This window comes from Solanum lycopersicum, chromosome 3 (assembly GCF_036512215.1).
Source record: "Solanum lycopersicum chromosome 3, SLM_r2.1".
Taxonomy (NCBI): Eukaryota; Viridiplantae; Streptophyta; class Magnoliopsida; order Solanales; family Solanaceae; genus Solanum; species Solanum lycopersicum.
Genome location: NC_090802.1, coordinates 50,605,759 through 50,620,474, shown reverse-complemented (window position 1 = coordinate 50,620,474; position 14,716 = coordinate 50,605,759). Strand labels below are relative to the sequence as shown.

The following is a 14,716-nucleotide window of genomic DNA, read 5'->3' as shown; positions in this document are numbered from 1 at the left end:
AAGTAGTAAATTTTGTTAAATAAAGAACCAAAATAAATCATTTTAATCAAAGTAAAATATAATAACGATTAAAATAAAGTATACATTAAGTCATTTCAATGAAGTGAAATAAATGAAGAAGTAAAATAAAAAAATTAACCAAACAGTAAGCATAGTTTTGGTCATTTTCTCTAATCCCAAGTGTACCTCAAATTATAAAAGTCCTTTTGTTACTCAATTTCGTTGGTCCCAGTCATTTTCTGTGTTCATCACCTATATATATAGCAGTAGACTAGTAGCTTCTCCCATTCCTCTATCTTCTATTATGGCCACTCAGTGTTATGACCCCGAAAACTCCGCCTCTCGTTACACATTACTCCCGGATCAACCCGATTCCGGCCACCGGAAGTCCCTTAAAATCATCTCCGGCATTTTCCTCTCCGTTTTCCTTTTGCTTTCTGTAGCCTTCTTTCCGATCCTCAACAACCAGTCACCGGACTTGCAAATCGACTCCCGTTCGCCGGCGCCGCCGTCAAGAGGTGTTTCTCAGGGAGTCTCCGATAAAACTTTTCGAGATGTAGCCGGTGCTAGTCACGTTTCTTATGCGTGGTCCAATGCTATGCTTAGCTGGCAAAGAACGGCTTACCATTTTCAACCTCAAAAAAATTGGATGAACGGTAATTAACTTTCTTATTTTGACTTTTCTTTAATTTCTTTTTTATTTGATCTTAAAATTGAAATTATTTATAAATACTTATAACAGTTCTTTTTTTTCTCAATGATATTTATGGCTATTGATCTGTTGGGGGTATCTTTTGGATTCTGATTGGATGCTATTCTGCAGATCCTAATGGTGAGTTCAAAGTTAATTATTATCACTATTTTCTGCTAGTTTTTAATTAATTATATTCTTAAACTATGATTATAACTTTTAAAGCAATCTCATGAATGAGCAAATCATTAATTCGGGTGCTTATGTATATCATCTCGGTTAATCCTTTTACCTTATACTCAAAAACAAATATTACTCCCTTCAAAATAATTGATGTTTGACATAATCAATGTGATGTTTAATTTTTTTTTCTTTCAAATTTGCCCTTCCTAACCCCTATAATGATTATGTCAAATCCAAAGTGAAAAGACTATCATAATTACATATGCTTTAGTCACAATTAATTCATGTTAAATCATCAATAGTTTTGGATTGGAGGGAGTACTCATTAGGAAAAATAATTAAGCTAAATCATTCTTATTTTCACTGTACATTATTTAGATTAAGGGTGAAATAGGGGAGGAATCAATTATCTTATTTTTCTAAATGGACAAGTATTTTGAAATAACAAATTTTAAGAAAACACGTCAAGTCAAATAGAGTAGGATGGATGGAGTAAATTCTAACCTTTCTAGATATTCATAAAAATTAGTTGAACAGACATTTTAATAAAGACCACAAGTTGATGAATTAAGCTTGTTGTTCCAATATAATTGGGATTAACATGAGATCTTGTGGCAGTAATGTTTTTTGCTTTTGTGCAATTTTCCAATAAAAAGAAAACACTTGATTGGGTCAGTATTATACAAGTTTGGAAACCAATCACGTTATGTGGGTCATACTTTTTTGTAGTAATGTAATAATACCAATAGTGGGGCCCCCACTCAAAGTAATCCATCTTCCACTTGATTTTTTTATTTTTTTTTGAAATGGAGTAGGTTATCTTGGCCGCTTAGCAATTACTATTATCATGAGTAAATGACGGAAATTATAAATTTTTAAGATAAAATTATTATTAATCTTTTATAATTTTATGGTTATAAAAGTCTCTCAAACTAATACAATAATATAAGCGCTGATACATGAGTCTGATGTGCGAGATACATTAATCTGATAGGTAAAAATGAGGAACTAGAAATTTATAAAACTAATATGAATAATGATAATAAGATAACTTAAATGTGAAATTTCTATCATTTCTCCTAACATACCACTAGTGAAATTTGTTTACGTATCTTGTTGAAGAAAATCTTATCCAAAAGTCAAAAATAAAAACTCGTGGCCAAATTTTCAAAAAAAAAAGAAGGTTATCTTTTTGCCGCAAAAAGCATAGCAATTTTGGTACGGAACGTATTGAGATTTTGTAGAGTATTTTATAATTCAAATTGCATAGAAAAGTCTTACCTATACAAGTAAAAACTTTGAAATTTCTATTAACGTGAATAAATTGGTTAACAGGACCATTGTATCACAAGGGATGGTACCACCTTTTTTATCAATACAATCCAGATTCAGCTATTTGGGGAAATATCACATGGGGCCATGCTGTATCCAAGGACTTGATCCACTGGCTCTACTTGCCTTTTGCCATGGTTCCTGATCAATGGTATGATATTAACGGTGTCTGGACAGGGTCCGCTACCATCCTACCCGATGGTCAGATCATGATGCTTTATACCGGTGACACTGATGATTATGTGCAAGTGCAAAATCTTGCGTACCCCGCCAACTTATCTGATCCTCTCCTTCTAGACTGGGTCAAGTTCAAAGGCAACCCGGTTCTGGTTCCTCCACCCGGCATTGGTGTCAAGGACTTTAGAGACCCGACTACTGCTTGGACCGGACCACAAAATGGGCAATGGCTGTTAACAATCGGGTCTAAGATTGGTAAAACGGGTGTTGCACTTGTTTATGAAACTTCCAACTTCACAAGCTTTAAGCTATTGGATGGAGTGCTGCATGCGGTTCCGGGTACGGGTATGTGGGAGTGTGTGGACTTTTACCCGGTATCTACTAAAAAAACAAACGGGTTGGACACATCATATAACGGGCCGGGTGTAAAGCATGTGTTAAAAGCAAGTTTAGATGACAATAAGCAAGATCATTATGCTATTGGTACGTATGACTTGGGAAAGAACAAATGGACACCCGATAACCCGGAATTGGATTGTGGAATTGGGTTGAGACTAGACTATGGGAAATATTATGCATCAAAGACTTTTTATGACCCGAAGAAAGAACGAAGAGTACTGTGGGGATGGATTGGGGAAACTGACAGTGAATCTGCTGACCTGCAGAAGGGATGGGCATCTGTACAGGTATGGACTTGGATGAACACATTGTTTTGTTATTTTACTTTGCACCATACACAGCGTCTAGTTGTATCGTAATAATCATGGTAGGGAAATTTCTTATTTAGAGAAAGTTGTTATAATCAATGCATTTGTAGGTGAAGTAAATTCTGAATTGTATATGAAACGTGTCTAATAGTGTTTCGAAATAACAGAGTATTCCAAGGACAGTGCTTTACGACAAGAAGACAGGGACACATCTACTTCAGTGGCCAGTGGAAGAAATTGAAAGCTTAAGAGTGGGTGATCCTACTGTTAAGCAAGTCGATCTTCAACCAGGCTCAATTGAGCTACTCCGTGTTGACTCAGCTGCAGAGGTTTGTTGCGTTACTTTTGTTTTAAATTACAAACACGCGCTTAATCTGCAGTCCCAAAACTTGTTTAGCTATTGTGCAGTTGGATATAGAAGCCTCATTTGAAGTGGACAAAGTCGCGCTTCAGGGAATAATTGAAGCAGATCATGTAGGTTTCAGTTGCTCTACTAGTGGAGGTGCTGCTAGCAGAGGCATTTTGGGACCATTTGGTGTCATAGTAATTGCTGATCAAACGCTATCTGAGCTAACGCCAGTTTACTTTTACATTTCTAAAGGAGCTGATGGTCGTGCAGAGACTCACTTCTGTGCTGATCAAACTAGGTTTGCTTTTCTATCTGGCACAATTAATTTGTCCTTGTAAAATGGAGATGGATAAAAGTAGCGGGTTGTTGATCTGATATATGCAGATCCTCTGAGGCTCCGGGAGTTGGTAAACAAGTTTATGGTAGTTCAGTACCTGTGTTGGACGGTGAAAAACATTCAATGAGATTATTGGTAAGTGATAATGATTCCCTTATTTTACCTTGATTTTATTCCATTTCTTCACTTCACAATAATTAAAGTACTTGGCAGTTGCATTTGAGTAAAAGGTTTTTTATAAACTGAATTTTAGGTGGATCACTCAATTGTGGAGAGCTTTGCTCAAGGAGGAAGAACAGTCATAACATCGCGAATTTACCCAACAAAGGCAGTAAATGGAGCAGCACGACTCTTTGTTTTCAACAATGCCACAGGGGCTAGCGTTACTGCCTCCGTCAAGATTTGGTCACTTGAGTCAGCTAATATTCAATCCTTCCCTTTGCAAGACTTGTAATCTTCTTTATTTCGTTTTTTTTTTCTTTTTCATTTGAAGGTTATTTCACCGACGTCCCATCAAGAAAGGGAAGAGGGAGATCAATATATGTAGTGTTATTCGCCCTACCTTAGGATTAGATGTCATCTAGCAATGTCAAATCTAGTAGAGTATACAATGTATGGGTTCCTGGAAACCGAGTAGAGCTTACCTGGATTCTATGTAAACTAAGAAAGCTCAGCAAATATATGCACAAATAATTTACAGAAACAACTTGGGAATGTTGACAAACTTGATTATTTTTTCTTTTATATAACTAGTAATAACGGCAAGCTCTCCGCAATCTCGTTGAGCAAAAGTATAAATGGTTACGAGCCACCTAAATATTTTTGTTCAACGAGATTGGAATTGGAGCTTATTATACACAACATATACAACAATGATTCATCTTCTAACTCATACAATTCTATACGTAAGGTCGAAGTTAGGAGGGAGTGAGCAACTTGGTAAAAAGTATATGGTATAAGTAAGATATTTTTAAATGTATTATGTATCAGTTGTACTCAATCAAAGAGCGGATAAATACAATTGATACAATATACAAAATAGTTATGCACTAAATAATAAATAGAGGATAAAATGTAAAAGAAATACAAAATATAATTCTCTCGATCTCGCTCCCGTCTCTCCTCTCTCGATCTCACTCATCTCTCTTCTCTTAATATGTATTCATTTTAATACAAATTAGTTTCTATTTGTATTTTTTCTTCAAAATTCACGAAAAAAAATATATATAAATATAAATGCATAGCGAACAAGAATATTATTATGAATCATAAATAATGAAACTGTAGTTATGGAATACTTTTAAGGGTTAATGTTTGTTGTTTTTGAAATTTCCCCTCTTGAAGCCCTTAAGTGCAAATCTTGAATCCACTATGAATATGATTCATTCTTTATACATATACAATAATAATGATACATTTCTATTTAGCAATGATATAATTCCCGTACAAATAAATTTAGAGTTACAAAAGAAGATCAGCCCAGCCCATCTAATTCAAGCCTCGTGGGCCAAGAAATTTAATGAGCTAAGGAAGGTTGGCCCTTTATTTGAAAGTGCCTAAATTGTTCAACTCAACCTAATTTTAGAAGGGCCACAAACTGGGGGGGTTAGCATTTTTTTCCTTTTTAAACTTAAAGCTCTATACCATCAAGTAAATGAGACTATTTTCAAATCAAATATGGTAACAATGGTGTTTTTTCAATAACACTAACAAAAAATTTAGTATGATTAACATGTACCTTGGATACTACATGCCCAAGCTACATGTATATGTTGTGATGCATTCCAAATATGCAAGCGAGATAAGAGCGACCAAGATGGGTGGGAGGCGAGGGCTTGGAATTTGTTTATATATCCTAGATACATGCGAATCCATTTGAATGAAGTCCTTCTAGAATAAATAGACGTATCGAAATGCACCAAAATCTAGTAAGATTTGTAATGTTACAGCATAACGTGCATCTAAGTAATTAGCTAGCTCATACACTAGTGAGATCCTTTTAGTTACCGTATATAAATAGTTTTGACCCATGGGACGATCCTAACCTGTTCCCGATCAAGACTCAAGGGCTTATAAGTCCTAATGTTGAATGGTCTTGTAAATCCTATCACAACCATACCCCAATACCGAGTTGGGTTGGACCGGCTCCATGGGCTTAGCAAACTTTGACATATCTACACATAATGGAACAAATGAAAAAAAAAATACGAAATGAAATTATTTTTAAAACAATAAAGACAATATTTTTTTAGAGAAAGTTACAAAATTATATACAACTTAATATTATTATATCCTCTAAAAATTCCTATCTTTGAATTAAATACAAAAATTTCCTTTTTCCTTCTCTCTCTTTTTTCATCCGGATACATCACTCGACCTCTATGAAATACACCACAATTTTGTTTGTGTATACTAATATGGTAGAAATATTATTACCGATACATAACCCCAATTATTTCAAATATAATTATATTAGTGATACACAACTTATTTATTGTTTGTTATATATATAGAGCGAATGAGCAATGTATCCACAAGTTTTGAAAAATCCAAAATCATTTATTTAAAAAACTTTTAAGATAATGTGTAATTAACGCCTAAAAACTATTGAGGTTTCTGTATTCTGTATTGTATTCCTTTTAAGGAAAAATATATAATAACAAACTATTAATTCAAATTAAATGTTATATACACAATTTGATTTAACCTGTAGCAAAATATTTTCATTCGCCTCTCTCCCTAGGTTTCTCACTCGCCACTCTCGCTTTTATACAAACACAAATGTATAAAATGTGTTTGTGTTTGTATAAAGCGAGAGAAAATGTATATACAAATATGAATACATATATTTTCGTCCTATATACTTATAATGATACAAATACAGATCTTTTCCTATCCAGTTCTCTTTTGTCTTTCTCACTTTATACAAACACAAATTATACAAATTACAATGTATAATTATTGTTGCATAAAGCGAGAGAGAGATTCGATATACAAATAGTTTATTTCGATTCAATTATATATAAATTCAAATTTTATGCAGATATGCAAACAAATAAAATAAAATTTGAGAGGCTGTCAGCGATTTATGCCAACGATTTATACAAATGACCTACCACCGAAATTATACAAATCTGAAGCATTGCCAGCGAGCTATACAATCTGATGCTCCATAACAAACATAAAATTTATCATGGAACGTAAATATACAAACTATGACTATAACATTCAAATATAATTTTTATGTTTGCCATATATGAAAATTGATCTAAGCCTTTTGAACTATCCGATGTCAATAGTTTCACCCAGATAGCCATTAATATCAAAGTTCAGGCCCAGATCATTGGGATAATTTGGGCCTATATTGTGGACCGTGACTCGAAAAACACCTAATGCTACAGGCTACACCAAATTGATTAATGATTTCTCATCTTCTGAAAACAAAATAAATTTATAATTTTTATATTACATAAATATTTTTTTCCCGCTAAATTCAAAGTAGTCAAACATTCAAAAATATTTAAACTGATAATCAGAGCTCAAGTCACCTTTTCATTTATACTATTATTATATTTTTTTAATATTAGAGACAAAAAAGAAAAGCTCTCATATTAAATAATAAAATATATAGAATTGACAGAACCATTTGGACCATTCTTCTCATAGTTAAAATAGTATATAATTGGGCTCGACTTTATATAAAATTCTGATATATTATTTAATATTCTTCTTTGCTTTTCCTTTTCTGCATAACTTTTTTTTTCCATTTAAATAATAATACAGGTTTATGGGTATTATAAAACGGATCCTTATTGAATGTATAAAATTGGGAGTACCTGTTTTCTTTACGTAATGTTTACATACTAATTTCATTGACTTTCTCCTTTTCTCTTTCAGTTTGTTATTACTCCTATATTTATTGCACTTGAGACGCCTGAGTCTTGTTCTTTTCAGTTTTTCATTTACCTCATAGAATTGGACCATTTCAGAGTGTTTTAATAAAATGTATAAAAATAGTAATATAATGTTGAGTAACGTATATTAATAATGTTGAGGTAGAGATAGTTATGTTGACATTATACGTTATTTACTATTTGATTTTGTATATAAAAAATAACATGTACTGTATAATTTTTTTATTTATAAAATATCCTCCATCCAAAACAATGCTTATGCACGTATAAAAACACTTCTATTACTAATATCATGATTTGCTATGTATTAGTTATACATAAAATAATATTAAATAGATATCAATCTATTGTAATTTATATCAAATAAAAAAGTAATACTACAAACTCTAGTACTGTACTTTCTCTAATGCATACTACCCCTTTTTATGCCTTGAAATCATGATGTTATTTTGTTTTGTGCTCTACAACCAATCTTACCATTAAGGGAGCAGCAAAGGAGTGGACACAATCCCTTATAATTTCAATGTAAATTATAATTGAATATATTTTAGATTTTCGACATGTTATAAAATATTCTTATCGGAAGGACATAAAATAAAGAACAGGGTTATAAAAGATTATAAAATTGACTAACATAGAACTACTTTCGCTTTATTATTATTAATAAGAAAATGTTTTCCTGTCTTAATTAATTACCAATATATACCAGCTTTTCTCACAATTCAATCTCCATCACAGAGGTGGAGGAGTAAATATGTCTTAATCGATAACTAGAGTCTCGAGTTTGAGTCTTAGAAATAAAATTTTCTTTTGATGCTTAGGTAGTATTTTACCTCACAAAATTTCTCATCGCAATAGAGTACTCCTTTATATATCTTTAAAAGAAGTGATAGCTTTGGTTTTAATCCTAAACTAATTAACCACATTTCCTATAGTCCACTGATATATATGATTTCCTATTTTGTACAAGTACCATTTTGTTGTTCATGGATTGAACAAAAACACTTTCTGTCTCACTGATTGAAGTACTTAACTATAAGGTCCTTTTTGCAACAAAGACTTTTTGCCTAAAAAATTGAGGCTCTTTCTAAATCTTAAAGTGCTTTAGAACTCCGCATTGATGTTGGGGCTAATGCCTAAAAATTTTAGCCTCACTAAAGCTTCATTTGTTTTTATAAAAGATTAACTCATCGCTAGCTTTCTAAAGTTGGTATTAATTTTCATTTAGACATCTCAATTAGGTTTTGTCTATTTTAGATACCTCATGTCATGTTTTGATATGTCATTTTGTCATTTTTTTTATAATCAGTCAAATATGTAAGGTGTGTATAACATACTCGTCGATGACGTGTCAAAATGATGAATTAAACAAAGACATGTGACATATATATTGAAAATAATTTTTAACTCAACCTCTCCCCCACCAGATTGTCTTCTTCACATTCCACAACCCCCTATCCTAGATTGTTTTAATTCTCTTCATATATTTTTATAGTAATTTAACTATTTGAAAGGAATTATTTACAAAAGCACAATTTCTTTGCAAAAATTGATTCCTCTTACTTATAAAATTCAAATAAAATCAAATTCTTCAAATTTAAACAAAAAGTTCCCTAAAGAATTTTCTAGATTTTCTTTCAAGAAAATATATTTCAATTTTTTTTCAAAACATTTCAAGGAAGAATGACAACAAAATAAAAAAAAAGTTATTTAAGCTTGAAATTTCTTGGTGTTGTAGCACTATTAGATCTATTTATCCATGGAAGGAGTTTAAGTTTTGAAAATGGTGGCTAAAATGGAGATTAAGAAGAAAAAATTAAATAAAGCAGGTTAAATATAAGCTCTCCACGCTGGTAAGGAGTGTATCACACTCACTATGTCATGTCAGCAAAAAGTGTCAAAATGACACAGCGGGACATGATATGAGATGTCCAAAATGAACAAAGTCTAGTTGGAGTGTCTAAGTGAAAATTAGTGCCAACTTTAGGATGCCATCGATGTGATACAATTTATGAATGTGAATAATTTAAATATATATAAACATATTAAATATCAGGAAAAAATATAGATTTATTACTATTGAATTAAAAAGCAACATTTATGTACACCGGTGATGACATAGATGATTTATAGTGATAATGATAATAGTTGGTAATTAGTGGCTCGTAAAAGTGATAGTGATAATTGCGACGGAGGTGGTTGATGTAGTAGTGACTGTCATGATGGTGGCAACTACTAGTGGTGACAGTGATTGTGAAGTTGGTTGATATTAGTAATTGGTGGTGGTTAAAGAATGTTTGGTGGTTGACGATGTGTTGGCATGGTAGTTGGCTGCGATGCTAATTGTGATGTTGGAGGTAGTTGATAGTAAGGATTAACCATTTTGATATGATTTATAGTGATGGTGGAGGTGGAAGTGATGGCGACAACGATATTGGTGGTAGTCGAAGTATATATGGTGATTGACAATGTGTTGATGTTAGGAATTGATTACAGTAATAGTGATTGACAGTGATAATGATAGTGATAATGAATATAATTATAATGATAAGGTGGTACGAATAGTAGCAATTAATGGTTGGCATCAATTGTGGTTGTTAGTAGTAATTGTGATGACGAAGGTGAATGGTGATTGACAATGGTAATAGTTTTGATGATAGATGTAGTTAGTAACAGTGACAACTGACTATAAATAAAATAGTGACAAATATTATTTATACAAGATATTATTGATTGATACTAACTTTTTATTTAAAATCTATTTAAATCAATTAAGTACTTAAATCTTAATAAAAACAAATATTTTAAATAATTTAATATTTAAAGCATTCAAATTTTCACTAAGCACAAATAAATAAAGCCTCAATTTCCTTCCCACGACTACTACAATCAAATATGTTGTTGTTTTATAAGTGTTGAAGAGGAGGGTCATTAGCATGCGGATGAACCTAATTTTGTTACTATTCCAACGATATTTCAATTCTCACTTAAAATAATAGTGATCACAAATATAGTTTATTGCTTGATTTATTTATAATCACATACGAGTAAGTATTTTTTGTATATCATGTGTTCTTCAAATTGACAAAACCAGCATGTAAGCTGGGCATATCATTCCTCCATTAATGGAGGTTGAGCCATTGATAATAACGAATGAAGAAGAAGAAGAAGAAGAAGCTTCTTTAGAATTGGAATATGTTGCATTGATCAATGTAATGTGTGTGTATATATACACATCAATGAACAACAAACTAACAGATTCAACAAATTGACAAAGTGTAAAAAATGTGACTTCTAACTAACTTTAACTAACTATAACTAACTATAACTAACTAACTAATTAGTAACTAACTCACTACTTAAGCTATTAACTAACTAGGCTAGTTTTATCACCCCTCCTCAAGTTGGAAGTAAGATTCTTACAGACAACTTGCTCAGTAAACTAGTATGTTGACCCCAGTTAAAGCCTTGGTGAAGACATCAGCTAGCTGAGAATCTGTTGGAATGTATTGGAGTGTGATCAGTCCTTCTTGTAGCTTTGTCCTGACGAAATGGCAATCAACTTCTATGTGTTTAGTTCGTTCATGAAATATTGGATTCCTAGCAATGTGTACTGCTGCTTGGCTGTCACAAAATACATGTATTGGTAAGGACACTGTCATTGAGAGTTCACCAAGTAACCTTTCCAGCCACACTACTTCTCCTACCACCTGTCTTATGGCTCTGTATTCAGCTTCTGCTGATGAAAGTGACACTGTGAGTTGCTTCTTAGATTTCCAGCTGATAGGACTATCTCCCATGAGAACCAAATAACCACTCACAGACTTCCTTGAATCAGGACAAGAAGCCCAATCTGAGTCACAATAGGCACTAATAGTGACATCAGGTTTATTATTGATAAAAATTCCCAAAGTAGGATCATGTTGTAGATACCTGAGTACATGATAAGCTGCCTTTAGATGAGGTTCTCTAGGAGATTGCATGAATTGACTAAGATGCTGGACACTGTATGCTATACCCATTCTTGTATTAGCAAGAAAATTAAGCTTTCCCACAAATTTTCTGTAGTAAGTAGGATCTGATAGTAGTTTGCCTTCTGTGAGCCTCAGTTTTTCAGTAGGATCCAATGGTGAAGTGGTAGGCTTGTAGTGCATAGAATCAAATTCCTTCAAAAGATCAAGAGTGAACTTTCTTTGTGAAATAAGAACACCATCCTGTTTGTACAATATCTCTAATCCAAGAAAGTAGTGTAATCTCCCTAAGTCTTTTATTCTGAATTTCTCATGCAAGAAGAACTTCAAAGACTCAATCTCCTTTATATCAGTGCCAGTTAAGATGATGTCATCAACATATACAGCCACAAACACTAAAAATTTGCCATCTTTCTTGTAAAACAGTGAGTAATCACTGTCTGAATGAATGTAACCTTTTGAACAAAGACTATTGGCCAGCTTCTCATACCATTGTCTACTACTTGTTTTAAACCATATAGAGACTTCTTTAATTTGCAGACCATGTCATTACTATCCACTACTAGTCCTGGGGGTAGAGCCATATACACCTCTTCATGCAAATCACCATGTAGGAAGACATTATTAACATCCAATTTATACAAGTTCCAACCTTTCTTAACAGCCAGTGAAATGAGTGTTCTAACTGTAGTCATTTTAACCACAGGTGAGAAAGTTTCAATGTAGTCTATCCCAGCTTGTTGAGTATATCCTTTCACCACTAGTCTGGCCTTGTATCTCTCTATGCTCCCATCTGCCTTATGCTTGATCTTATTCACCCATTTACATCCAATAGCATTCTTTTCCTTTGGCATCTTAACTAGTTCCCAAGTGTTATTAGCATACAATGCATCAAATTCTTGTTTCATTGCTGCTTGCCAGGCTGGATTCAGGATTGCCTCTTCATAAGATGTGGGTTCAATATCATGTGAAACATTATGAATCAACTGCTGACTCTCAGAACAAAGTGTGGAGAAACAAACATGATCAGGGTGATTTGTGAATGATGTGAGTGACTGCTGAGAATCACTGGCATTATTTATAGGTGAAGGGGATTGTAGCTTAGGTAATGAATAGGTGTAATCTTTTAAGTACCTTGGAGGGTGACAAGATCTGGTTGTTCTTCTAGGTGTAAGGGATGCACTATCAAGGACAGACACATTTGATTCTATAGGAGATGCTGTGGATTCAGTTATAGGTGTAAGAACAGATAGATTTGGTTTAGTAGAGGATGTTGTAGGTTCAGTGATAGGTGTTTCTTCAGATATAAAATCTTGATCACAAGTGACTTCATCAAGTGTGTGGAAATTCAACATTTCATCATCAATAGAAGTAGTTGTTTTACTAGACATGCAAGGCAACTTATTAGAATAATGAATAACCAATTGTAATACAGAATTAAAGTTGGAACCAATAGGAGCAATAACAAAAGGAAGAACAGTTTCATAGAAAAGAACATCTCTAGACACATGAATTCTCTTGGTAGCCAAATTTAAGACCTTGTACCCTTTTGTATTAAAAGGATATCCAATGAAAATGTGAGGCACAACCCTTGGTTCAAATTTGTCTTTATGAGTCTTTAAGGTAGTTGGAAAACAAAGGCATCCAAAATTTCTAAGATGAGAATAGACTGGTTTCTTTTGATATAACAGTTCATATGGAGATTTTTCTTGAAGTAGTTTAGTAGGCAATCTATTGATCAAATAAGTGGCAGTCAGCACACATTCTCCCCAATATCTCATAGGCATTTTTGATTGAAATAACAGTGCCCTTGCTGTCTCAAGAAGGTCTTTGTGTTTCCTTTCTACAACCCCATTTTGTTGTGCTGTGTAAGGACATGTTTTCTGATGTATTATGCCTTTCTCTTGGAAGAAACATGTTGCCTCAAAACATGAGAACTCTAAGCCATTATCAGACCTGATGGTTTTTAATCTAGTATGAAATTGATTTTCTATCAAAGATATGAAAGCTTTTATAGTATGTAGAACATTACTTTTACACCTAAGAAGTTGTGTCCAAGTGGCTCTACTGTAGTCATCTACCATAGTTAAGAAGTAGTGATATCCATCATGAGTTGGTACATTATAAGGTCCCCATAAATCAACATGCAACAGTTCAAATATTGAACTAGTTGCAGTGACACTTTCTGGAAAAGGCATTCTAGTTTGTCTAGCCATTGGACAAATTGTGCAAGTAAAAGGTTGCTTGTTAGAAAACTTTAAAGTAATAGTAGATATATTTTTCATTTTTACAAAAGGTATATGTCCTAATCTAGCATGCCATAAGAATTCATTGCCTTGACTGACAGAAAGATTAGCAGCTGAGCTTGAAATGTGATCAATAGAACAGGCTTCTTTATTGATTATATGAGAAGGTTTTATACATGGTAATGAAGACCTTTTACAGTAGTTAAGAAGAAAAACAGATTGACACCTTTGATGAGAAGCATCATTATCATTTGCAGATAGAATGTGACACTTTGGACAAAAGAAATACAAACCATTCTTTGCCTTACCAAGTGCCAGAGGGCTCTTCGAAGGGCCCTACAGTAAGCAAGAACCATTGTTAAAACAGACTACTCCTTTAAGTTGATTAGCTAAACAATAAACTGATATTAAATTGAACTTGAAGCTAGGTATGTACAACACTTTATACAGAATTAATGTTGAATTCAAACACACATCACCAATTTCAGTCACTTTAACTTTGTATCCATTTGGTAAGGTGATTAGAAAAGGATAAAGTAGAGTATTAAGGTTTGTGAGATTGTCTTTTGTGTAGGTCATATGGTGAGATGCCCCTGAATCAATTATCCAAGAGCCAGCAGTCAATTTATCACATTTACATGACAAATCACCTATCTTACTGATGGAAGAGTAGCAAGCAAGTATACCTGCTAGGCCTGCAGCTCCACTAGACATATTGTTTGAGTAATCAGATTCATTCCCAACATGCAAGTTTCCAAGTAGATTGAGTAATTGTTCATATTGGCCCTTTGACATATTCACTGGTACTT

The 14,716-nt window shown here is 33.2% G+C and overlaps 1 protein-coding gene across 1 annotated transcript; it reads left to right on the top strand.

Annotated features, from left to right (window-relative positions):
* The first annotated feature begins 286 nt into the window (after positions 1-286).
* AI (beta-fructosidase) lies at positions 287-4,476 on the top strand. The gene is given in 7 exon segments (NM_001247914.2): positions 287-656; positions 824-832; positions 2,210-3,069; positions 3,258-3,419; positions 3,499-3,737; positions 3,824-3,911; positions 4,030-4,476. Coding segments are annotated over 7 exon segments (1,911 nt in total). The 5' UTR covers positions 287-304; the 3' UTR covers positions 4,231-4,476.
* Positions 4,477-14,716: the final 10,240 nt, after the last annotated feature.